The following is a 26,535-nucleotide window of genomic DNA, read 5'->3' on the forward strand; positions in this document are numbered from 1 at the left end:
CAGTGATTCTGGGCTGGTTGGCTGGTGGTGATGCTGGGCTGGCTGGCCTGGATAGTTCAGGTAGCGACAGGTGCCCCCTAGTTCAGGTAGCGCCAGGAGTCCCCCAGTTCAGGTAGCGCCAGGAGTCCCCCAGTTCAGGTAGCGCCGGGAGTCCCCCAGTTCAGGTAGGGACAGGAGACCCCCAGCTCATTTAGTGACAGGAGCCCCCCAGTGTATGTAGTGACAGGAGGCCCCAGTTTAGGTAGTGAGTAACAGGGACCCCCAGTTAGATAGGGAGTGACAGCAGGGACCCCCAGTTAGAAAGGGAGTGACAGCAGGGACCCCCAGTTAGATAGGGAGTGACAGCAGGGACGCCCAGTTAGATAGGGAGTGACAGCAGGGACCCCCAGTTAGATAGGGAGTGACAGCAGGGACCCCCAGTTAGATAGTGAGAGACAGCAGGGACCCCCAGTTAGATAGTGAGTGACAGCAGGGACCCCCAGTTAGATAGTGAGTGACAGCAGGGATCCCCAGTTAGTGAGCGACAGCAGGGACCCCCAGTTAGATAGGGAGTGACAGCAGGGACCCCCAGTTAGATAGGGAGTGACAGCAGGGACCCCCAGTTAGATAGGGAGTGACAGCAGGGCCCCCCAGTTAGATAGGGAGTGACAGCAGGGACCCCCAGTTAGATAGGGAGTGACAGCAGGGACCCCCAGTTAGATAGGGAGTGAAAGCAGGGACCCCCAGTTAGATAGTGAGAGACAGCAGGGACCCCCAGTTAGATAGTGAGTGACAGCAGGGACCCCCAGTTAGATAGTGAGTGACAGCAGGGATCCCCAGTTAGTGAGCGACAGCAGGGACCCCCAGTTAGATAGGGAGTGACAGCAGGGACCCCCAGTTAGATAGGGAGTGACAGCAGGGACCCCCAGTTAGATAGGGAGTGACAGCAGGGACCCCCAGTTAGGGAGGGACAGCAGGGACCCCTAGTTACATAGGGAGTGACAGCAGGGACCCCCAGTAAGATAGTGACAGCAGGGACCCCCAGTTAAGTAGTGAGTGACAGCAGGGATCCCCAGTTAGTGAGTGACAGCAGGGACCCCCAGTTAGATAGGGAGTGACAGCAGGGACCCCCAGTTAGGGAGTGACAGCAGGGGCCCGCAGTTAGATAATGAGTGACAGCAGGGACCCCCAGTAAGATAGTGACAGCAGGGACCACCAGTTAGTGACAGCAGGGACCCCCAGTTAGATAGTGACACCAGGGACCCCCAGTTAGATAGGGAGTGACAGCAGGGACCCCCAGTTAGAAAGGGAGTGACAGCAGGGACCCCCAGTTAGATAGGGAGTGACAGCAGGGACGCCCAGTTAGATAGGGAGTGACAGCAGGGACCCCCAGTTAGATAGGGAGTGACAGCAGGGACCCCCAGTTAGATAGTGAGAGACAGCAGGGACCCCCAGTTAGATAGTGAGTGACAGCAGGGACCCCCAGTTAGATAGTGAGTGACAGCAGGGATCCCCAGTTAGTGAGCGACAGCAGGGACCCCCAGTTAGATAGGGAGTGACAGCAGGGACCCCCAGTTAGATAGGGAGTGACAGCAGGGACCCCCAGTTAGATAGGGAGTGACAGCAGGGGCCCCCAGTTAGATAGGGAGTGACAGCAGGGACCCCCAGTTAGATAGGGAGTGACAGCAGGGACCCCCAGTTAGATAGGGAGTGAAAGCAGGGACCCCCAGTTAGATAGTGAGAGACAGCAGGGACCCCCAGTTAGATAGTGAGTGACAGCAGGGACCCCCAGTTAGATAGTGAGTGACAGCAGGGATCCCCAGTTAGTGAGCGACAGCAGGGACCCCCAGTTAGATAGGGAGTGACAGCAGGGACCCCCAGTTAGATAGGGAGTGACAGCAGGGACCCCCAGTTAGATAGGGAGTGACAGCAGGGACCCCCAGTTAGGGAGGGACAGCAGGGACCCCTAGTTACATAGGGAGTGACAGCAGGGACCCCCAGTAAGATAGTGACAGCAGGGACCCCCAGTTAAGTAGTGAGTGACAGCAGGGATCCCCAGTTAGTGAGTGACAGCAGGGACCCCCAGTTAGATAGGGAGTGACAGCAGGGACCCCCAGTTAGATAGGGAGTGACAGCAGGGCCCCCCAGTTAGATAGTGAGTGACAGCAGGGACCCCCAGTTAGGGAGTGACAGCAGGGGCCCGCAGTTAGATAATGAGTGACAGCAGGGACCCCCAGTAAGATAGTGACAGCAGGGACCACCAGTTAGTGACAGCAGGGACCCCCAGTTAGATAGTGACACCAGGGACCCCCAGTTAGATAGTGAGTGACACCAGGGACCCCCGTTAGGTAGTGAGTGATAGGCACCCCCAGATTAGGTAGTGAGTGATAGGCGCAGCCCCCTCCCCCGTGATGTAGTGAGTGACATAGCCGCCCCCCTGCCTTTAAAATGTAATCGCGGGGATGCCAGACAGAAGGACGCCGACCGGGAGCCCAAAAGAAGCGCGTGCAGGGGGCGGAGTTACCACGCTCGCTCGCTCACCCCAGCCCCCTGCGGCTGTCTCCACAGTCAGTCCACACTATGATCCCACACCGGCACGCCCCCTGCCAGGGGCTGCTCAGCGACAGCGGCGCTTGTGATTGGGCAGGGGGCAGTGCAGGAGAGGAGGACTGTCAGCACCACCCACAACATGGCGGCCGCCGTATCGAGCGAACGGCGGCCGCGTTTAACAATAGATTTGGGGCACCCATGTAGGGCACTCCCCAAACTGAGATCCGTGGCACCCCTGAGGCATATTGGGAGCACGTGCCACCAACAAATAGCGCTAGCGACGCGCCTGACTATTACTACTTCCTACTTCCTGTCTGATCTGAGAATCAGGAAGTTCAGAGCGAGTGGCTGCACTGTAGAAGAGACAGATGGGTTTCAGATGATGGGATCTCTATCGCTTGGATCATGGATAGGTGAGTGAGCGTTTGCCATCTGCTGCTATCATTCTTGCTGCAGCTGTGGTTCTCTGTGGGACGGGAGGGAGGGGTGGGCAGCGGCAGAGCGCACAGTAGCAGGAGGGGGACCTAGGAGGAGAGCCTGGCTCTGAAGACAATCAGCAGCGCACGGCATCATTTGACAAGACAAGACAAATAACATTTATATCGGGCTTTTCTCCTGGCGGACTCAAAGCGCCAGAGCTGCAGCCACTAGGACGCGCCCTATAGGCAGCAGCAGTGTTAGGGAGACTTGCCTAAGGTCTCCTACTGAATAGGTGCTGGCTCACTGAACAGGCAGAGCCGAGATTCGAACCCTGGTCTCCTGTGTCAGAGGCAGAGCCCATAAAGGGACTCCGAGCAGTGCCTTTGGGTATGCCTTTAAGCATACCCACAACTAATTAATTACATCCTCACACCTACCAGCATGATGTTTGTAATTATATCCCCCTGGGTTCCTTATATTTCATTGCATTGTGCTGAATCGAGCTGCCGGCTTTGAAGAAAAGTCGTCCTGTGGCCGCGATTTTTATCGCGAAAATAGCGAAAACTAAAAGGAATAGGGCGGCCATTTATATATCATTGGAAAGAGGAGAAAGAGAGCTTTAAAATGATATGCATCTTTCCATAGTTACTGCACTGCTCAGAGTCCCTTTAACCATTATACCATGCAGCCACCGCTGACAGGATGGCGAGGGCTGGTTATGTGCTGATGGGGCCCCTTTGACTCTGAATGGGGCACCTAAGCGACTGCTTTTGTTGCCTGGTCGGTAATCCGGCCCTGTCTGTACTGGAGAGGGAAGCTACCTAATCATTGTGGGGGGGGGAGGCATATCTGGCTATCTGAACTGGAGGGAGGAGGGTACCTTTTCACGGTGGACACATCTAGCTATCTATACTAGGGGAAGCTACCTAAACATGGTGGCATGTCTAGCTATCTATACTGGTAGGGGGTGCTACCTAATCCTGGGGGATGCATCTGGCCATCTATACTAGGAGGAGACTACCTAACACTGGGGAGCACAGCTGGCCTTTCAGGGGCGGTGGGGGGGGGGGGGGGGTTAATCAGTGGTCATGGAAGAGGGGGTCAGGGGGCTCCCAAGTTACTTTTGACCCGGGGCCCCATGAAAGCTAGAACCAGCCCTGGGCACAATTATCCAACAACATGGACTGGCGTACCGCTGCTAATCCGATGACACACAGCTGTACTTGTACTTCACTCCTGGTGGAAAAGATCCTATTCTAAAAATACATTTTTGCTTAGCTGAGTTACAAGAGTGGATGAATGACAACTGGTTGAAACTGAATGCTGACAAAACTAAGGTCCTTGTTGTCCAAGAGACGCACCTGGTATCGTAACAGCTCTATTCTAAATCAACATCAATCAGGATTGGGAATTCAGACATAAATAACTCAGACTTTGTGCACAGCCTTGGTGTGCTAATAGATGGTGAATTGAGCTTCAGAAACGAAATCTCGGCTGTAGTCAAAACTTCCTACTTTCATCTGAGGAACACTGCAAAAATGATACAGCTTATTCTCCCAGAGGATCTTCCAACCCTAGTTCATGCATTCATCATATCATGGCTGGACTACTGCAATGCCCTTTATGCAGGCCTATCAAACAAGGACCTGTACCGCCTACAATTAGTACAGAATGCTACTGCCAGATTGCTTGCAGCCTCGCCACTGTCACATTACACCGATTCTTTGCTCACTGCACTGGCTTACCTGTAATATGGAGAATATTCTTCAAGATTGGACTGTTGACATTCAAATCCTTCCACAATTTGGGCCCTGGATACATGAATGTTACTGAGCGCGCCCAAGCTGGGCTGCAGCTCTCTCAAGCTGCTCCACATCTTGTCTCAGAAATTTGACTATTTAAATACATTTGGGCATGGACAGGACCAAAAATACAGAGGAATCCTATGCATCACCTCTCTGGCAACAACTACAGCTCATCAGAAATTATGGATCACTTTGGATGGCTGAGATTTAAACTGGATTAAAATTGGACTTGGACTGAAAATGCCTAGCCTGCTAGGAGCTGACCTCAAACTTTGAAATTCTTCAACTTTCTTCAACCCTCAGCTCCTGATCCTTCTGTAAGTAACGGAAATGGCAAAAAAACACCTTGTGAGCTTTCTATGTTATGACTATCCTATTTCTACATTTATTCCAAACTTTTTAAATTGAAACAAGGAACTGTCTTAATTTGTTTTAATCTGGAGCATCTCCTTTTTTTTCTGAGAAGTACAGCTTGCAAAAGACCCCTTCCCTTTGATCTCAGCAGGGTGTCTATCAGCTGTCCAAATGCCACCATTAAAATACTCAGCTGAGATGCTTATCTATATTGCAACCTCTGTTCCCAAGAAACTCTTATGGCCCATACTCACGAGGGACTTTTGTCGCCTCAACACGCGGCGCGCGCGTGTTGCGGCGACAGGTCGCCCGTGAGTATGGGCCGTCGCGCGCGCGCGCACCCCGAACTGTCGCCCGTCGCTCATGTCGCCATGCGATTGAAAGTTTCAATCGCATGGCGACAGTCGCCGCCGCACCTCCCCCGCAACTGTCGCTAGTCCGCGTTAATACGCGGACTAGCGACAGCAACCTCCATTGTGGTAAATGGAGCTTCCGGCGGGGGGAGGAGGAACGTCGGCGACAGCTTCCGTCTCGCCGCTGGTCCCTCTTCCGCGTGTGTACGCGGAGGGACCTGGCGAGGAGCTGTCGCCGGCCTGTCGCCCACACGCTCACGTGTGCTGGCGACAGGCCACTTCTGCAGCCCGTGAGTACGGGCCATTACAAATAGATTCTGCTTTGATTACCCCTCTAAAATCCTTTGGGATTCTCAAGAAAACAAGGCGGGGGAAGAGGGGAGGACGTGCAGGCACCCATAAATCAAAGCCAAAGCAATCATCACATATCTATAAATCAGCTGTATCAGTAAAGGACCCAGATAACAGAGACAGCTGCCACACTCCTGATTACAACCCCCAGCCAGGAGCTAGGAACACAGACCTCAAAGTTAAGGCAAACAACATTAAAGCAGTACTCTGCAATGCCAGGTCCATAAACAACAAAACAGCAGTTATTCATGATCTAATAGAGGCTTCAGATCTAGCTTTAATTACAGAGACATGGTTGGATCAGAACTCAGGACCCACTCTCGCAGCTGCGGTACCAGACAATTACTCAGTTTTACACTGTGAAATGCAAAACCGCAAGGGCGGAGGATTAGCTCTGTGCTTCAAATCCAGTTTGAATATTAAACCCCTTGCTGTAGCCCCCACCCACTCTATTGAATGTCTAGCAGCCCAGCTCTCAGCTGGAAAAAAAATAAACATACTGCTTGTCTACCGACCCCCTGACACTGGCTCAGCTTTTCTCAAGGAAATAGCAGAACTTGTATCTTGCATAACACTGAAACACCCTAGGTGTATACTTCTTGGAGACTTTAACGCACGGGTCGATACACACTCTTCCCAATTTGGAACTGAGCTACTTCTCTCCATGAATGAACTGGGCTTCTCTCAAGCCGTCAACCTCCCTACCCACAAAAAAGGACACACTTTGGACCTCATTTTCCATTCAGAACTCCTAATATCCAATGTGGAAATTGATCCAGTAGTTTGGTCAGACCACCACACTGTCCACTTCTCCTTTACAGCACCGGCTACAAAACACCAAGGCCTCGATTCACAAAGCGGTGATAACCCAGTTATCACGCCTAAAAGACTTTAGGCGTGATGACCTTTTCACCACTGAGTTATCACCGCTTTTTCCTGCTCTTCGCGCGAAGTTACCGTTCGCGCGTACGCGCGTGAGAGCGCGCGCAAAGTCCCATAGGGTTTAATGGGAGCTTCGCGCGAAGCGTCGGGTGCTGCGCGCGCACTTACGCGCGTACGCGCGGTAACTTTGCGCGAGTTTCTTCTTATCACGCCTAAAGTGAGTTTAGGCGTGATAAGGGGCTTTTCACTGGCGTGCAAACACTTTGCAACGCTTTGTGAATCAAGCCCCAAGTGAAAGAACTAATAAAATATCGTTCCTTGAAAGGTTTGACACCCCAACACCTTCAGAACAGCCTCAATCTAGGTGGACTGACAGATCACAACTTCGGCCTTGAATCCATGGTCCTTAAATATAACCACGATGTCTCAGCCGCTTTTGACGCCATAGCTCCCTTAAAGATTAAAGGTTCCGCACCATTACATCATGCTCGCTGGTTTGACAACTCTATAAAGGAACTAAAGAAACAGGGACGCAGACTGGAACGAAGGTGGCGCAAACATCAGTCTCCTGATGACAAACTTTCCCTAATTGCTCACCTGAAAAAATATCAAACGATGATTAACAAAAAGAAGTCCTTATTCCTGTCTCACGAAATTGCAAATGCAGCCAACAGACCTGCCCAACTCTTCCGCACGGTTGACAGTCTCTGCAATCCATCTTGCAGGAAATCCAGCATCAGACCTTCACAGGAACTGTGCGAGAAATTTTCCCACTTCTTCTCAGACAAAGTCTCCTCCATATGATCTGCCATTCAATTCACAGCCCCAGAAACCCATGCAGAGCCATATAACAGGTGCAAAAATAGCCTACCACCATGGTCTGATTTTAAGGTAATCACTGAAAAAGACATCTTGGATATCCTCTCAAACCTTCGCCAGACTACCTGCGATCTGGACCCTGGCCCCACTAAGTTCATGTTGAAATGCCCTGAACTATTTACACCGGCATTCCACAAAATAGTCAACGGCTCCTTACAAGAAGGGTGGTTTCCCTCTACTCTGAAAGAAGCAATCGTCAGGCCTCTACTCAAGAAACCATCCTTAGACCCAGATGCTCTAAACAGCTACAGACCTGTCTCAAACCTCCCCTTTCTGGGAAAAGTTATTGAAAAGGCTGTCTACCTCCAACTTGAAGCCAGGCTCTCCAGAAACAACATCCTTGACCCTCTTCAATCTGGTTTCAGGAAATATCACAGCTGTGAAACAGCCCTCACCCAGATTTGCAATGATCTGCTCATTGCAAGAGACAAGGGTCAATGTTCCATCCTGATTTTGCTCGACCTCTCAGCGGCTTTTGACACAGTCGATCATGAAATCTTACTCAACAGGCTACAAGAGTACTGTGGCATAGATGGCATTGTTCTCCGGTGGTTCAACTCCTTCCTGGCTGGCAGAACACAAAGGGTAGCCTTAGGGCCCTTCCTCTCCAACCCTGTACCACTAAAATACGGTGTACCTCAGGGCACAATATTATCCCCTTAACTGTTCACCATATACATGCTGCCACTTGGAGAAATCATACAAAAACATGGCCTGACATATCATTGCTATGCTGATGACACCCAGCTATATTTGTCATTCAAACCTGACGTCACAGACCCTACTCCACAAATAAACGCATGCTTAGCTGAGCTTCAGGAGTGGATGAATAATAATTGGCTAAAACTTAATGCTGACAAAACTGAGGTTCTTGTTATCGAGGGCCAGGGCTCAACAGCAAAGCAGCTCCAGTCTCAACCAACACCGCTAAGGATAGGCATCTCAGACCTGAACAACTCAGACTGTGTGCGCAGCCTGGGAGTACTGATTGATGGGAAATTAAGCTTCAGGAATCAAATCTCAGCTGTTGTGAAACATTCCTTCTTTCACCTAAGGAATATTGCAAGGATTAAACACCTAATTCCTTCAGAGGATCTTCCAACCCTAGTTCATGCCTTCGTCACATCAAGGTTAGACTACTGCAACGTCCTCTACACAGGCCTGCATAAGAAAGACTTACGCCGCCTGCAATTAGTACAGAATGCCGCCGCAAGGCTGTTAACGAGCCAACCCCGCCATTGCCACATAACACCAACCCTGAGCTCACTCCACTGGCTACCGATAAAATGGAGAATTCTGTTTAAGATTGGCTTACTGACATTCAAATCCTTGCACAATCTGGGCACTGGATACCTGAAGGACTTGTTGCAACTACATCACACCCCCCGAAATCTTAGATCAAAAGGACGTAACACCTTGGTCACCCCCAGAGTCCACCTCAAATCCTTTGGAGACAGAGCCTTTTGTCATGCTGCCCCTACACTTTGGAACTCCCTGCCACACCCAATCAGGACAGCCCCATCCCTGGAAACATTTAAGTCTAAACTGAAAACCTACCTTTTCAGTCTGGCATTCATGAACATCTGACTATCTCCTCTGTAACACAACCCAGCCTGAAACCCAGTATTAATCTGAGACACAGCTATGCGCTTTGAGTCCTATGGGAGAAAAGCGCTTTACAAATGTTATTGTATTGTATTGTATTGTATTGTATTGTATGAAGGACTTGCTGTAACTGCACCACACCCCTCACAACCTTAGATCAGCAGGATCCATAAACTTGGTCACTCCCAGAGTGCACCTCAAAATCTTTGGAGCCAGAGCTTTTGTCATGCTGCCCCTACCCTTTGGAATTCCCTACCACACCCGTAAAGACAGCCCAGTCCCTGGAGCTATTCAAATCCAGACTGAAAAGCCACCAGTTTAGCCTGACATTTCTGGACTTATAGAATTCTTCCTCTGTACCACAATTTTCCAATCAACCAATTACTGGTCTGAGCCATGCTTATGCACTTTGAGTTCTGTGGGAGAAAATTGCTTTACAAATGTTATTTTGTGTTGTTGATTAATGCTCTGTGCTTTCCCTGTTGCTGTCTACTTTGTACACTTTGCACCAGCCCTAATATATCTTCATCCTTGTTAGGCACTTTCACTCACATGATGTAAGAGCCCCAAGTGATTACCAGTTTCCTTTCAGATCCTATACCCCAACCTCCACCACAATCTTCACCGATAGAAAGGGAGACTAAAAATGCCTACTTGACTTGTGTTGCCTCCATAATTTAAAATAGTGTGAAAGGTAACTTGTGCCAGGCCATGTTAACATAACACCAGGATCAGTTCTAGCTGCTATGGGTCCCCAAGCAAAATTAACCCAACCTCCCCAACAGACCTCCCCCCCCAGAGCACCATTAGGGCCCCCTTTGTTTTTTGCAGATTTCACTCACCAACCCTAAGGGCCCCAAGCCAGTTGCCACCCTCAAGGTCTCCCCCCAACTTTATTGTTGACTCCAGGGGGCCCCTGCAGAGTTTCTGGTAGAGTAGCATCTAACCTGGCCAAGCTGGTGCACCCGTCTATCAGTCTATGACTTTGTGCATTCCTGTCCTCACCCTTGTAGGGGCGCCACTACTGTGTGACCCCCGCATGTTTGTTGCCAGGTCACTGAGCAGATTTGTCAAGTGAGGATGAAGACAGAAACACATGGAACAGCAAACTCATGGAGGAGCGTGCTACCTGGGACAGGTGAATCTCTACACTGCTGAACCCTTGAAGGGGCCCCAGGGACCATAATTAAGTTTAGGGTGGACCTGGGGAGGGCGGGGGGAGGTGTCTGGGAAACAGCTCTTGGTCTGACAAAGCATTGGCCCTGCATAACAACATGTTTTTCTTTTTCATAGGAGAACTTGATGTTCTACCAAAATAAGAAGCGCTTTGATCCCGATGGTCAGTACTCAGTTTTGTGAGATTTCATGTCTTATTCTTCTACCTGTGTTTTTTTTTTCCTTTTCTGTTGCAAAGGGAGAATGCTGGAGTACCTGGACCTAAAGGTGGTTATTGAGGATCAGGTGGTGACCACTAAAGGGTATAGGAAGGAAACCGCCACTAATAGTTTGCTCCACTTTGACAGTTACCATCCCAGACATGTCAAGGACGCCATCCCGTACAGACAATTTTTACGTCTCAAAAGAAATAATAAGAATGAGACAGATTTTGAGGACCAGGCAGGCAAGCTTTGTGAGTGCCTTTTGAATAGAGGGTATAAGGTGGAATCAGTGCATAAAGCTCTAAATAGAGCTCGTGAGGTCCCAAGGGAACAATTACTTGTTAGGAGAAGTAAGACACGAATGAAGGATAGTCAATGTAACTTTGTACTCGATTATTGTCCACTCTCTGAAAAGATCAGGCATGCGGTCCATAATCAATGGCGAATCCTTAGGTTGGATAAACATCTGAAGGATCTAACCACCTCACCCCCAAGGGTTAGTTTTAGGAGGGGTAAGACAATTAGGAGAATGTTAGTACATAGTGACATTAGAAGGAAGGAGGATGAATCGGTTAACTGGTTATCCAAGAAAAAATGGGAAGGAAATTATGGATGTGGTCATTGCAGTGCTTGCCGCTTTATCAAAAGGGGTAAGGTAGTGCAAGTGGGCTCCGTCACCTGGAAAATCAGGGAATTCATTAATTGTCATACACGATATGTTGTTTACTGTGTGTGGTGTCCCTGTGGTCGCTATTACATTCGTAGGACGGTTCAGCCACTGAAGGAGAGATTTCTTCAGCACAAAAGATCTATTAAAAACGGTGTAGGTGCTACCCGTTTGATTAAACATGTGAATGAGACCCATTTGGGTGATGCTGATTGTCTCTCCTTCGCTGGGCTGGAGGTTGTACAACGCGACCCCAGGGGAGGATTGAGAGATGATAGACTCTCTAAAAGGGAAGCTTGGATGATCTATCATACAGAGGCTTTGGGGAATCTGGGTTTTAATGAGAGGGATGAGGCTAATGCTTTTTTTAAATAGGTCCTTAGTAGGAATTTAGTATATACTACACTGCCACCTGTATTTCTGATCTTGCATTGACCTCCCCGATCCTGCCCTGTGAGAGAGAGGTGGGAGAGGGGGAGGGGTTACCTGTTTATAGGTGGGGTAGGAAGTAAAGGTGTTAGGCCCCACGTGTCCTGAAGAGGCGTGAAACTCACGTGAAACAGCTGTAGACAGTAGGGGCAATTGTTGTATCTGTTGCTGTGTGGCTTCAATAAACAGAAGAATTCCTATGGAGTGCTGGAGTCCGTGCTTTTCTTCTTTGAATAAAGGGAGAATGCTGGTTACTCATCCAAGCTGTTCTTGATAGATATTAGAAGAAAGTCCGCTCAAACTATGTTGATCACCACGGGTGCAAGACAACAAAATAAGACACCAGAACAGTAACGTCCGCAAATGTCCGTGGAGATAAAGTTAAACTCGTAACTTTTATGGGAGCATTAGAGGAGCGTACAGGCTCAGGCGTATCGGGTCAGCACTCAGCCATGACGGGTATAGGTAGGCGTCCCCTCTAATGACGAGGGAGGAAGGGCGCTCCCTTGTCATTAGAGGGGACGCCTACCTATACCCGCCCCGTCCTGTCCTACGATCAGGTGAGGTGGTTCTCTTCAGCGATTGGTTCCTAATGTCAGTTTACAGTTCTCCATCACGTCCGCGCTTGTAGAAGAGCGCTCATTGGATACTTTGTGCAGTGTGCTGATTGGCTGCACTCAGATATAGGTTGTATATAAGAACTGTTTTGTAATATGAATGCAATATGTCATGAACTTGAGAAAGGAGTATGTTACTCCGAAACGTTGTATTTATTCCATGACACGTGCAATAAATACTGAAAGAGCAACTTCAGATGGTGAGTATAATAATTGGTGATATAGTATAAAAAAATCACTGAAATGAAAAATACACCTTTATTTCCAGATAAAATATTATCACCATACATTGTACTAGGTACACTAGCTAGTGTATAACTAGGACAAATGGGCAAATAAAAATATGTAGGTTTTATCCACAGCAGCAAGTGGACAAAAACTGATAAATAATTTTTTTTCCTTATTACCGTATTTTCCGGCATATAAGACGACCCCCCAACTTTTCCAGTTAAAATATAGAGTTTGGGATCTACACGCTGTATAAGACCCTCTTTCTACAGACTACGCACACCAAATAAAAGGTCCTACCACCTGTATCCCACTACTTGCTTCACTGACAAACACGCACAAAACATGCCTCCTCCATCCACCTGGCCTACCCCTGTATGCCAACCCCTTTGCACCTTACATCAAAATGATTGTATTACCAGTATAAAATATTTAGGCTATCAGGACATCATAACAGAACATATTGTATAAAATATTGGTACTGTAGTGGCAACTGGCTTTCCCATGTGCTGCAGTCATCCGGGGAAGATTGCGCTGTGCTGGCAAAGCTTGCAGTATTTTACCTGTAGGTTTTTTGCGAGCTTGCGTGAGTAGCAGATCAGCTTCCTGGTTACGGGTCACCTGAACGGTGACGGGTGTGCTCCACACTACAGTGTGTTGTGCCAGCAATCTCCTCCAGCGTGAGCACACATCACACGTCATCAGTCAGGTGACCGCCCTAATCAGAAAGCTGCTCTATTACCCGCACGAGCGGCTGCTCGCCGAAACTCTCTATCTGGATTGCTGGAAACTTCACTTCAAACGGAGAGCCCAATGCCTGCAATGTTTCCCTGATGACTAGAGATGTCGCAAACTGCGAACAGTTCCAGGCGAACTTTGGGGGTTCGCGTTCGCCTGCATCAGGCGAACTTTTGCGGAAGTTCGATTCGCCCCATAATGCTCTATTGAGCAAAACTTTGACCCTCCATATCACTGTCAGCAGACACATTATTGCCAAACACACTTCTCTCACTGCTGGAGGCCCGCCCATCCTCCCTCCTCCAAGCAAGGTCCTTATACCATTTGACTTAGTTGTCTGCCTACACTAATTAGTTATGGGACAGCTGCTACACACTCTGCTAGGGAGATTTTAATTAGCCTCTTGTGGGTCTCCTCCCACCTCCCTCCTCCCACCTCCCAGTAGCAGTGTTAGGAAGACTTGCCTAAGGTCTCCTACTGAATAGGTGCTGGCTTACTAAACAGACAGAGCTGAGATTTGAACTCTGGTCTCCTGTGTCAGAGGCAGAGACCTTAACCATTACACCATGCAGCCACTGCTTATGGATATGTAGCCAGACATACAATACAATATACAATAACATTTCTATAGCGCTTTTCTCCCATAGGACTCAAAGCGCTTAGGCTCTCTCAGATTCAGTAATTAGTAGGATGAAGTATTCACACAACAAAAGTTATATTTCTGCAAATGCCAGACTGAACAGGTGAGTTTTCAGTCTGGATTTAAACACATCCAGGGATGGGGCTGTCCTGATTTGTTGAGGTAAGGAGTTCCAAAACGTAGGGGCAGCATGACAGAAGGCTCTGGGACCAAAAGTTGCCAAGTGGACTCTGGGTATGACTAGATTATTAGAACCTGTGGATCTGAGAATGCGGGGATTGCTACGCAGCTGTAACATATCTTTCAAGTATCCAGGGCCTAGATTATTCAGGGATTTAAATGTCAGTAGGCCGATCTTGAATAGGACCCTCCATTCTATAGGTAGCCAGTGAAGGGAATGCAGGACTGGCATTATGTGGCAGTGACGGGGTTGGTTGGTTAGCAGTCTGGCAGCAGTATTCTGTATCAGCTGTAGGCGGTACAAGACCTTTTTTGGAAGGCCAGTGTAGAGAGCATTGCAGTAGTCCAGTCGGGATGTGATGAAGGCGTGGACTAAGGTTGGCAGATCTTCTGGGGGTATGAGGTGCTTGATTTTTGCAATGTTCTTCAGGTGAAAATAGGATGATTTCACCACCGCAGAGATTTGAGTTCTGAAGTTTAAATCCCCATCAATTAGAACTCCCAGGCTACGCACATGATCAGAGCTGCGTAGATCCGTGCCTCCTATTCCCAGTGGTGAAGACTGCAAGTTAAGTTGTTTTGTTATCATGCTCTGCCCTCCAATCAGAAGGACTTCAGTTTTGTCTGCATTTAGTTTCAGCCAGTTGTCATTCATCCATTGCTGTAGTTCACGTAAGCAGGCGTTTATAGTTAGAGTTGGGTCTGTCACACCAGGCTTGAAGGAAAGATATAGTTGGGTGTCGTCTGCATAGCAGTGGTATGTCAGGCCATGTTTTTGGATTAGTTTTCCCAACGGTAGCATGTAAATTGTGAAAAGCAGGGGAGAGAGGATTGAGCCCTGGGGCACCCCATACTTAAGTGTTACAGGGGTGGACAGGAAGGGCCCCATAGACACTTTGTGGGTTCTGCCACTCAAGAAGGATTGGAACCACTGAAGTACTATGCCATCAATGCCGCAGTATTCCTGTAGCCTGTTTATCAAGATGTCATGGTCAACTGTGTCAAAGGCTGCAGAAAGGTCTAGCAGTATGAGGATCGAGCACTCTCCTCTGTCTCTTGCCATGAGCAGGTGGTTGCATATTTGGATGAGGGCAGTTTCAGTGCTGTGGTGTTTCCTGAAGCCAGACTGGAATGGGTCATAGCTGTTATTTTGTAGGATTCTGGCTTCTAGCTGGAGGTATACAGCTTTTTCAATTAGCTTGCCCAGAAAGGGGAGGTTAGAGACAGGTCTGTAGCTGGTCATTGCATCTGGGTCCAGGGAGGGTTTTTTGAGGAGAGGCCTGATGATTGCTTCCTTCAGTAAAGCAGGAAATATCCCTGATTGTAAGGAACAGTTAACAATTTTGAGGAATACCGGTACGAACAGGTCGGGGCAGTTCAACATGAACTGTGTTGGGCCAGGATCCAGGTCACAGGTAGTTAGGCGGACGTGAAGGAGGATGCTTGATGTGACTTCTTCATCAATTTCTTTGAAGTTTGACCAAGGTGTTACGTTGTCTCTGCTAATGGTCTTCGGCGCTATATTAGGCTCAGATGCTGTAAGTTGGATGGCGGACCTTATAGCGGAAACTTTGTCTGTGAAGAAATGGGCAAATTGGTCACAGAGGCCCTTTGAAGACTCGATATTAAGTTTTTGACATGCTGGGTTGCAGAGTTTTTCCACTGTGCGGAACAGTTGGGCTGGTTTGTTAACTGCATTTGCAATCTCTTGTGATAGAAAGGATGATTTTTTTCCCGTGATTACCTTTTGGTAGCTCTTCAAGTGGAAGATTAAGGCATGTTTGTCTTCTGGGGACTGAGATTTGCGCCACAGCCTCTCAAGTTTTCGGCCTTGTCTTTTCAGCTCTTTTATAGCGTTATCAAACCACTATGCATGATGGTGTGGAGTAAGATATTTGGTGCGCAGAGGAGCAATGGTCTCAAAGGTGGAGGACACACATTTGTTGTATTTAAACACCAGAGTATCAGGGTCTAAGCTGGAGTCAGTCAATTCATCAAAGCTAAGGTTATCTCGGATATGTTGAGGTGGTGTTTTCTGAAATACTGCCAGTGCCACGTGCTACATCTGAGAGACAGAGGGAGCTTAGGGAGTTAAATAAGTGGCTGAGAAATTGGTGTAGGAAGGAAGGGTTTGGGTTCCTGGAGAACTGGGCAGACTTTGCAGTCGGCTACAGGTTCTACAGCAGGGATGGGCTGCACCTTAATGGGGAGGGTGCAGCTGCATTGGGGGAGAAGATGGCTAAACGGTTGGAGGAGATTTTAAACTAGGATCTGGGGCGAGGCGGGAGGATAAAGTCTCAATACGTAGACAATATGAGGTAAAAAGACAGTGGGAACCTATCATTATGGAGGGTGGAGAGGGGGGTGGGGACAGTGTAAAGATTAAGGAGGTTGGTAAAAATTCAAGTAGCCAATTTCATGTAAACAAAATTGGTAAATGTGGTGGTAAAAATATAAAGTGCATGGTAACCAATGCTCGGAGCCTTGCAAATAAAATAGATGAACTAGAGTTCATTCTGAATGACAAAGGCTATGACATTGTGGGAATAACCGAGACATGGATGGATGAAAGCCATGACTGGATAGCTAATTTAAAAGGATACAATGTGTTTAGGAGGGATAGAACAGGGAAAAAAGTGGAGGGGTTTGTCTCTTTGTTAAGAATTCTCTTACAGCTGTCCTCAACGATGAGATGGAGGAAGATTGCGAAGATGTGGAGTCCGTTTGGGTAAATATTCACGGTGGAAATAAAAGTTGCCAATTGCTTATTGGGGTATGCTACAGGCCACCTCTTATTAATGAAGCTGCAGAACTGCGATTACTACAGCAGATTGAAAAAGCTGCAGGTAAAAATGAGGTCATAATTATGGGCGACTTCAACTTTCCAGACATTGACTGGAGTATTGAGGCTACCCATTCTGGTAAAAGCAGCATATTTCTGGCAGCACTACAGGACAATTACTTGACTCAAATGGTAACTGAACCAACTAGGGGGAATGCGTTACTGGATCTGATCATTTCTAATAGACCAGATAATGTATCAAATGTGCAGGTTCAAGAACATTTGGGAAATAGTGATCACAACATGATAACGTTTGAGCTGGTGACTGATAGGCCACGGGGCAGCGGGACCACTAAAACTATGAACTTTAGAAAAGCAAAGTTCACTCAAATTAGGCAGGCACTACGTTTGGTGAACTGGGATAATGTACTACAAGGGGAAGACACTGAAGGGAAATGGCAAGCTTTTAAACTTATACTCAATCAATACTGTAGTATGTATATCCCATATGGAAACAAAATGTCTAGGAATAAAAAAAGGCCTCTATGGATGAATAGAAAGGTTAAAGATAAAATGAAGAGGAAAAAGAATGCCTATAAGGTCTTAAAACAGGAGGGGACAGAGGCTGCACTAAGCAATTATAAGGAGTGCAATAAAAATTATAAAAAAGAAATTAGACAGGCAAAGATTGAAGCTGAAAAACAAATCGCTAAGGATATCAAATCTAACCCAAAAAAGTTTTACAAGTACATTAACTCTAAAAAAAGAAAGGTTGACTGTATAGGACTCCTAAAGGATGAGGATGGGAACTCAATGGTGGATGACCAAGGTAAGGCAGAGTTATTAAATGCTTTCTTTGCTTCTGTCTTCACAAAAGAAACAGCACTGTTGCAAACTACAGAGGCGGAAGAGTCTCAATCTTCTAACTGTGATATTAAATACTTAACGCAGGAAGAAGTGAAGGCAAGACTAAATAAATTAAAAATAGACAAGGCACCTGGCCCGGATGGCATGCATCCTCGGGTCCTAAGGGAATTAAGTTCAGTTATAGATAAACCCCTTTATCTTATCTTTTGTGACTCTCTTGCAACTGGCAGAGTCCCAGTGGATTGGCGTACAGCCCACGTTTTCCCATTATTTAAGAAGGGCAAAAAATCTGATCCAGGAAATTATAGACCTGTAAGTTTAACATCAGTTGTATGCAAACTATTTGAGGGGTTACTAAGAGATACTATACATGACTTCATAGTAGAAAATAATCTTATTTCTCAGCATCAACATGGGTTTACTAAAGACAGGTCCTGTTTGACTAACATGCTCAGCTTTTATGAGGTAGTGAATGCTAATATGGATATTGGGAATGCTGTAGATGTGATATACTTGGACTTTGCAAAGGTCTTCGACACTGTTCCCCACAAAAGTCTGGTGCAAAAGTTGAGGATGCAAGGACTGGGGAAGAGTCTGTGTTCATGGATAGGGAACTGGCTAATGGACAGAAAACAAAGAGTTGTGGTCAATGGATCATACTCAAAATGGGAGACTGTTAGCAGTGGGGTCCCACAGGGGTCTGTTCTGGGTCCAGTGCTCTTCAATTTATTTATTAATGACCTAGTAGATGCAGTAGTGAGCAATGTTGCTATTTTTGCAGATGATACAAAATTGTGCAGAATCATTAACTCTCAGGAAGATAGTGTCATATTGCAACAGGATCTGGATAGGATGGCTATATGGGCACATACATGGCAGATGAAATTCAATGTTGACAAATGTAAGGTCATGCATTTTGGACGTACTAATGGTCTAGCACCATACAAAATAAATGGGATACAGTTGGGGACATCAAACTTGGAGAAGGACTTAGGAGTACTCATTGACAACAAGTTAAATAATCGTACTCAATGCCAAGCAGCTGCAGCTAAAGCTAACAAAATTTTGGGATGCATTAAAAGGGAAATAAAAACTCGAGATGCTAGCATAATATTGCCCCTGTTTAACTCTCTAGTAAGGCCACATCTGGAATATGGAATTCAGTTCTGGGCACCACATTACAAAAAAGATATTGCAGTTTTAGAGCAGGTGCAGAGACGAGCAACAAAATTGATGCGTGGGATGGAAGGTCTCACTTATCGAGAAAGGTTAGATAAACTGGGTTTATTTAGTCTAGAGAAAAGACGCCTTAGAGGGGATCTAATTAACATGTATAAATACATCAGAGGGCAATATAATACCTTGGCGGATGAGCTTTTTGTCCCTAGGCCTTCTCAAAGGACTAGAGGACATGATCTGCGCATGGAGGAAAAACGTTTTAGCCATTTATTTAGGAAAGGGTTCTTTACAGTAAGAGTGATTAAGATGTGGAATGCATTGCCACAGGAAGTCGTTATGGCAAACTCTATACCTGCATTTAAAGGGGGCTTAGATGCTTTCCTTGCGTTGAAAGACATCCATGGCTACAATTACTAGGTAATGCCTAATGATGTTGATCCAGGGATTTTATCTGATTGCCATCTGGAGTCGGGAAGGAATTTTTCCCTTTAGGGGCTAATTGGACCATGCCTTGTAAGGGTTTTTTCGCCTTCCTCTGGATCAACAGGGATATGTGAGGGAGCAGGCTGGTGTTGTACTTTATACTGGTTGAACTCGATGGACGTATGTCTTTTTTCAACCAAAATAACTATGTAACTATGAGGTGTTAGCCCTTTTAAGCGGCGATATTTTATTTGATTCTTGACCTGGTGTTTGACGGCTGGTATTGAGAGGGAGAAGTGGATAGTGTGATGGTCTGACCAGGCAACAGGATTAATTTCCACATTGGCTATTGACAGCCCAGTATGGAATATAAGGTCCAGAGTGTGACCTTTCCTGTGAGTAGCAGAGCTGATTGATTGGAGGAAGCCCAGTTCATGTAAGGCACGAGGTAGCTCTTTTCCAAATTGTGAAGAGGAGTCGTCCACCCATGTATTGAAATCTCCAAGAACAATCCATCTGGGGTGTTCCTGTGTTAGGTTGCATAGGAGGTCTACAAGTTCCTCAAGGAAGTCTGAGTATTTTTCTGGTGGGCGGTAGATCAGCAATATGTTAATGTTTTCCTCAGCTGAAAGTTGCACCCCCAAGCATTCAAACGAGTTGGTAGGACCTACAGTAAGTGGTCTGATTTTCAAAGCTGATCTAAAGCAAAATGCAACCCCTCCTCCCCTGCGTTCTTTCCTGTTGCAGTATATCACAGAATAGTTTGTTGGCACAGCTGCCTCCAGGGTGGGGCCAACAGGTTCAGAAAGCCAGGTTTCAGTCAGGCAGGCCAGATCAGAAGACTCTATTAGATCATGTATGATTGCTGTTTTGTTGTTTATTGATCTGACGTTGCAGAGGACAGCCTTGATGGGGCTACCCTGGGAGCTGAGGTCTGAGTTTGAGGACTCCAGGAGGGAACAGTCTCCAGATGTGTGGCTGTCATCTCTGCTGGATTGTGCTGGAGCTATTAGGGTTGTTGGCCTTGTCTTTTGTGTTCAACAGTTGTCTTTTGTGTTCAACAGTTGTCCAAAGAGAACCCCAGATAGCCAGGTAGATTCATCTCTCTCTCTCTCTCACCAACACTACATGCTGAAGCCAGCCTAGCATGTACCATTTATGCTCAATCTATTTATGCTCAAAAATACAATTCCGCGGAAAGCGGTGACCATCCCTACTAGAGAGAGAGAGAGAGAGAGTGACAGAGAGAGAAAGAGAGAGAGAGAGAGAGAGATGAATCTATCTGGCTATCTGGGGTTCTCTTTGGACAACTGTTGAACACAAAAGACAAGGCCATGTCTGGCTACATACCCATAAGCAGTGGCTGCATGGTGTAATGGTTAAGGGCTCTGCCTCTGACACAGGAGACCAGAGTTCAAATCTCAGCTCTGTCTGTTCAGTAAGCCAGCACCTATTTAGTAGGAGACCTTAGGCAAGTCTTCCTAACACTGCTACTTCCTGTAGAGTGTGCCCTAGTGGCTGCAGCTCTGGTGCTTTGAATCCGCCAGGAGAAAAGAGTGATATAAATGTTATTTGTCTTGTCTACTTTTTCTCTTGTATTGAGCATAATTGGTAAATTTTAGGCCAGCTTCAGTTACTACTGTTATGGTACAGTGGTTAGGGTGCTTGCCCACCACACAGTGAGACCCAGGCTCAAATCCCTGCCAATGTGAGTTGGCTTTTATGCTACAAATCCTTAAAGGGAACCAAAACGGAGAAGGATATGGATTTTTCCTTTTAAAATAATACCAGTTGCCTGAATCGCCTGCTGATCCCGTGTCTCTAATACTTTTAGCCAGAGCCCCTGAACAAGCATGCAGATCAGGTGCTCTGACTGAAGTCAGACTGGATTAGCTGCATGCTTGTTTCAGGGTGTGATTCAGCCACTATTGCAGTCACAAAGATCAGCTGGACTGCCAGGCAACTGGTATTGTTTACAGGAAACATCCATATCACTCTCAGTTAAGGTTCCCTTTAAGCAACCTAATGTTTCTATTGCATTGAGCATACATGGTAAATTTTAGGCCAGCTTCAGTTACTACTGTTATGGTACAGTGGTTAGGGTGACTTGCCCACCACACAGTGAGATCTGGGTTTGATTCCCAGCCATGGTATGATGTAAACTGGTTTTTGAAATAGTATAATTCCCTGGCAGATGAGACCCTACTCCCTCCGGCAGGAGGAAGGAGAGAATAGGTAGAAGGGGAGGAGGCAGGTGGGAGGAGGGAATCCACAAGAGGCTAATTAAAATCTCCCTAGCAGAGTGTGTAGCAGCTGTCCCATAACTAATTAGTGTATGCAGACAACTGAGTCAAATGGTATAAGGACCTTGCTTGGAGGAGGGAGGGTGGGTGGGTCCTCCAGCAGTGATGTGTATTTCACTCAAGCAGGTGTGCCTCCAGGTATTAGAGCTCTTGAAACATGTTTTCTATCATTTTTCCAGCAGGTAGAATTTTTTAAAATTTTCAAAGTTCGCCTCTCCATTGAAGTCTATTGCAGTTCGCAAACTTTTTTGCGAACCGAACCTTTCATGGAGGTTCGCGAACAGGGTTCGCGAACCTAAAATCGGAGGTTCGCGACATCTCTACTGATGACTGCAGCACACAGCACAGGGATTTAAGGTCACATGTACTGGCACATGTACTGACACCTGGCATATAAGATGACCCCCAACTTTTCAGAAAATTTTCATGGGTTAACCTATTTTGGTTCCTGGACGTAGAAACTACGTCCAGGAACCATGCGCACTCCCGCGGCCGATCGTGCACGTGCACTCCCGGCCGCGGATTCGGTAGCCACGGAATCAATGTATCGGGCTATGGTGCCTGATCACTGATTCCTCTCCCCTGCTGAAAAAGCGACAGCTTCTCTCGGAAGCTGTGCTTTTTCTGGCCGTTGCCTCCCCCCTGCGTCACTCTAAGCGTGTGTTACGCTTAGAGTGACGTCATGTAAACAAACTCATGGCCGCCATCTTGTGGCCAAAAAGTAAAACTACAACTAAAAGTAAAAAAAATTAAAAACAACACACAATTACATTATAAAACTATAGTTTACATCCCTCCCTCCCAAAAATACCCCCCCAAAAAAACCATTACAATAAAAAAAAAACATGTAAATATTTACCTAAGGGTCTAAACTTTTTAAATATCAATGTAAAGATGAAATATTTCTATATTTTTTTTTATTTTAAACTTGTAAATAGTGATAGATGCAAAACGGAAAAAATGCACCTTTATTTCCAAATAAAATATTGTCGCTATACATTGTGATAGGGACATAATTTTAACGGTGTAATAACCGGGACATATGGGCAAATACAATACGTGAGTTTTAATTATGGAGGCATGTATTATTTTAAAACTATAGCTGAAAACTGAGAAATAATGATTTTTTCCGTTTTTTTCTTATTCTTCCTGTTAAAATGCATTTACAGTAAAGTGGCTCTTTGCAAAATGTACCCCCCAAAGAAAGCCTAATTGGTGGCGGAAAAAACAAGATATAGATCAGTTCATTGTGATAAGTAGTGATAGTTATAGGCTAATGAATGGGAGGTGAACATTTCTCAAGTGAAAACGACGGAACGCGAATGGGTTAAAGAGAACCCGAGGTGGGTTTGAAGAATGTTATCTGCATACAGAGGCTGGATCTGCCTATACAGCCCAGCCTCTGTTGCTATCCCAAACCCCCCTAAGGTCCCCCTGCACTCTGCAATCCCTCACAAATCACAGCCATGCTGCTGACACACAGCTTGTCAGAGCTGGCTGTGTTTATCTCTATAGTGTCAGTCTGCTGCTCTCCCCGCCTCCTGCAGAACTCCGGTCCGGCTGATTGGAGGGAAGGGACAGGGGCAGGGACCGGAGCTATGCAGGAGGTGGGGGAGCAGCTGAGACTGACACTACAGATGTAAACACAGCCTCACAGCACGGCTGGGATTTATGAGGGATTGCAGAGTGCAGGGGGACCTTAGTGGGGTTTGGGATAGCAACAGAGGCTGGCCTGTATAGGCAGATCCAGCCTCTGTATGCAGATAACATTATTTAAACACACCTCGGGTTCTCTTTAAAAAAGTCATCTTATACGCCAGAATATATGGTATTCTCTTTAAAATGCATAAAAAATAAAATAAATCTACCACCAAAAAAGGCCTAAATTGTGGTGAAAAAAACAGATCATTTCTGTGTGATTAGTAACAATAAAGTTATTGGCGAATGAATGGGAGGAGCATGATATGAAAATTGCTCTGGTTTTTAAGGTGGAAAAAAACTGTGGTTGGAAAGTGGTTACAAATGTATTGTTTCTGTGTTCAAGACTGACCCCTCTGTATGTATTACATGCACAAGAGAGTGAACACCTACATCGCCCACTATTCTGCAATTGTAATTTATGGGAACTAAAACTCATGCAACTTTTCCATTTCCCCATACAGTAAAACCTTGAATTGTACTTAACTTGTTTCAAGAGCGCTTTGCAAGACAAGACAGACATTTGTAAAAATGTCTCTTTATAAGTAAACAATGGCAGCCGCTTTGGCCTCTGAGGAAGTGGGTAATACTGGCTGTGAAATAATTGTCAGGCCGCTCCTCACACCTTTTTTCCTAAACCGATGTATCTTAAGGAGTAAAAGCACATAAGCATTAATAGGTGCCCGGCTCGTCTCCCTTATCCTTATAGTGGAAACTGTCATTGCTGAGAGCACCCTGGAGCCTCTGCATTCCTTGTGAGTTTGTAACCAGTCTGCAGCCATCTTCTCCTCTCACCTTTGGTTCTTTATATATTTATGGCTGTCTGAAGGGGGGCAGTCTGGTTTTTCAAATAGGCAAACTAAGAAGTAGCGATATGTTTTCAGATCAGCATGTTTATAAATAAAAACATGTTTTCTGAATTTATGGTGGAAATACTGACTTGCAAATGGTAAAATATGAAATGGAGTAAACTGAAGGATCATAGAGAAAAAGCATTGGTTACAGAGTCTCACGGTGACAGGGGCAGTTATATGTTTGCTCCAGCAAAGGATTATGGGGTAGACCAAGATGGTTGCCATGATGGTTTAACGAGATATTTCTTATGAGTGACCACAGTCTTGCCGCCCACCATAATCACACATTTTCTTTATCTAGGTGAGTTCATAGATAACATTCATGAAGAATGGAAGACTAAATACGACCTTCTAGAAGAGAACCATAATTTCATCCAGTGGTGAGCTTATGTGACACTGTGTTTTACGGTGTAAGTTGTGGGGGATGTTAGATGCTGCTTAGGACATAGGATTACCTTTTCTCCGCACATATTCCACTGAAAATTTCAAAGAAAGGCCACACTATGAGAAGCTGCTTGCCATGGGAAAACCAGGCCCAATGTGTTATGAGCATCACAACAAATAGGAGCTGTAGGGTTTATTCAGTTGGATACCTTAGTTTTAGGAAGCCTCTGGATGTTCCAGATGCTTCTCAGACCCTTCTGCAGCCCACCGTTTCTGCAAAGGGCCCTCTTTAAAGAGACTCTGTAATTTAAAAAAAAAAACCTCTGGAGGATACTTATCTCAAGAGGGGGAAGCCTCAGGGTCCCAATGAGGCTTCCCTGTCCTCAATAGCCTGTGGGATCCTGCGCTGGCTCCCCTGAAACCAGCTTGACAAGCGGGGATATTTACCACTCCAGGATCCAGCGCAGGCGCACTAGCGGCTCTTTGTTCGGGGAAGGCAGAAATAGCCGAACCCGATCATATCTGATCTATTGCGCAGGCGCAAAGGACTCGCGCCTGTGCAGTAGAGTGGATCGGTCGGGCTCGGCTATTTTCGCCTTAGCCTAAACAAGGAGCCGCTAGTGCGTCTGCGCAGGATTGCGGTAGGTAGATATTTACCTCGCTGCAGTTCGGGGGGTCCTGGCACTCAAACGGAGGGACGGAGGAGGACGGGGGAAGCCTCGTTATGATCCCGAGGCTTCCCCCTCCCGAGGTAAGTATCCCCCAGAGGGTTTTTTTAAACTACAGATTCTATTTAACTATTCAACTTAGCGCAAGTCAAGTTGGTTAACATCAAATACGAAACATGCATCAGCCTATATTAAAGGACCACTGTCAAAAATTTTTTTAAATGCATATGTATACATACATAGAAAAAGTACATTTGTTCTAAAATGCCATACAAATTTATTTTTTGCTCTGTCCTAGTAAAGTAGGAAAAATCTGACAGATCTGGCGGATTTTGGAATAGTACATCTCCTCATGTGGAGTCTCAGGGTTTTCCTTTATTTTCAAGAGGACTTACTGAATGGCAATTGCTCAGTACGACTGGCAGGTTATTGTCTGAACCGGTAGGCAGGCTAGTTTTCATGACGAGATGTACTGGTTAAATTTGCTAGTCAGATTTTTACTGCTAAGGGCTGGTTCACACTTGTACGTCTTACATATATCACCCCCAGAGTCTACCTCAAAATCTTTTTCAGCCAAAGCCTTCTGGCATGCTGCCCCTACCCTTTGGAACACATTGCCACACCCAATCAGGACATTTTCATCTCCAGATGCATCCAAGTCCAAGCTGAAAAGCCACCCATTTTGTGTGGTGTTTATTGCAATGCAAATAGAGGCACCAGCAGAGTAAAAATTGATCATAGGTAAAAGCAGATAAAAGTTGGGGGGCAAGGATGGACTTACCTCCCCAAAACCAAACACAACTACTATGTGTGGTTTAAACAAGATTTAATTTGTACTCCAGAACAAATGCAATGCCTTTCGCAGGTCTCTAGCCCGCTTCCTCAGCCAATAATACAGATAGGAGTAACTCAGAAGTTGTGTAGCCAAGTACAGCACCTCTGTACAATACAGGGGCGCTGTACTTGGCTACACAACTTCTGAGTTGCTCCTATCTATTAAATCTTGTTTAAACCATACATAGTGGTTGTGTTTGGTTTAGGGGAGGTAAGTCCATCCTTGCCCCCCAACTTTTATCTGTTTTTACCTATGATCAATTTTTACTCTGCTGGCGCCTCTGTTTCCATTGCAATTATTGTTATCCACCTGGTGAATGGGTGAACACCCCTTCTTTACTTCTACAGAAAGCGACTTTTTATCCTGAGTGGGGACAGGCCTAATATCCCCATAAGTGCTTTAAGTGGTTGCCTGAACCCGGCAACCCATACTTGTGAGTATATTTCTTTTCGCTCCTACCCCGGCATTCCTTTATCATCAATAATA

The 26,535-nt window shown here is 46.3% G+C and overlaps 1 protein-coding gene across 1 annotated transcript in view; it reads left to right on the forward strand.

Annotated features, from left to right (window-relative positions):
- The window catches only part of LOC137543877 (opioid growth factor receptor-like), a gene marked incomplete at its 5' end in the record, with an annotated part of 89,613 nt that overhangs the window by 39,211 nt on the left and 23,867 nt on the right, over positions 1-26,535 (forward strand). The window contains 2 exons of the mRNA XM_068264949.1: positions 10,472-10,517; positions 24,464-24,542. Coding sequence (XP_068121050.1) covers positions 10,472-10,517; positions 24,464-24,542 — 125 coding nt within the window. The remainder of the gene's footprint in view (positions 1-10,471; positions 10,518-24,463; positions 24,543-26,535) is intronic.

The sequence above is a fragment of the Hyperolius riggenbachi genome, unplaced genomic scaffold (assembly GCF_040937935.1).
Source record: "Hyperolius riggenbachi isolate aHypRig1 unplaced genomic scaffold, aHypRig1.pri scaffold_285, whole genome shotgun sequence".
Lineage (NCBI taxonomy): Eukaryota > Metazoa > Chordata > Amphibia > Anura > Hyperoliidae > Hyperolius > Hyperolius riggenbachi.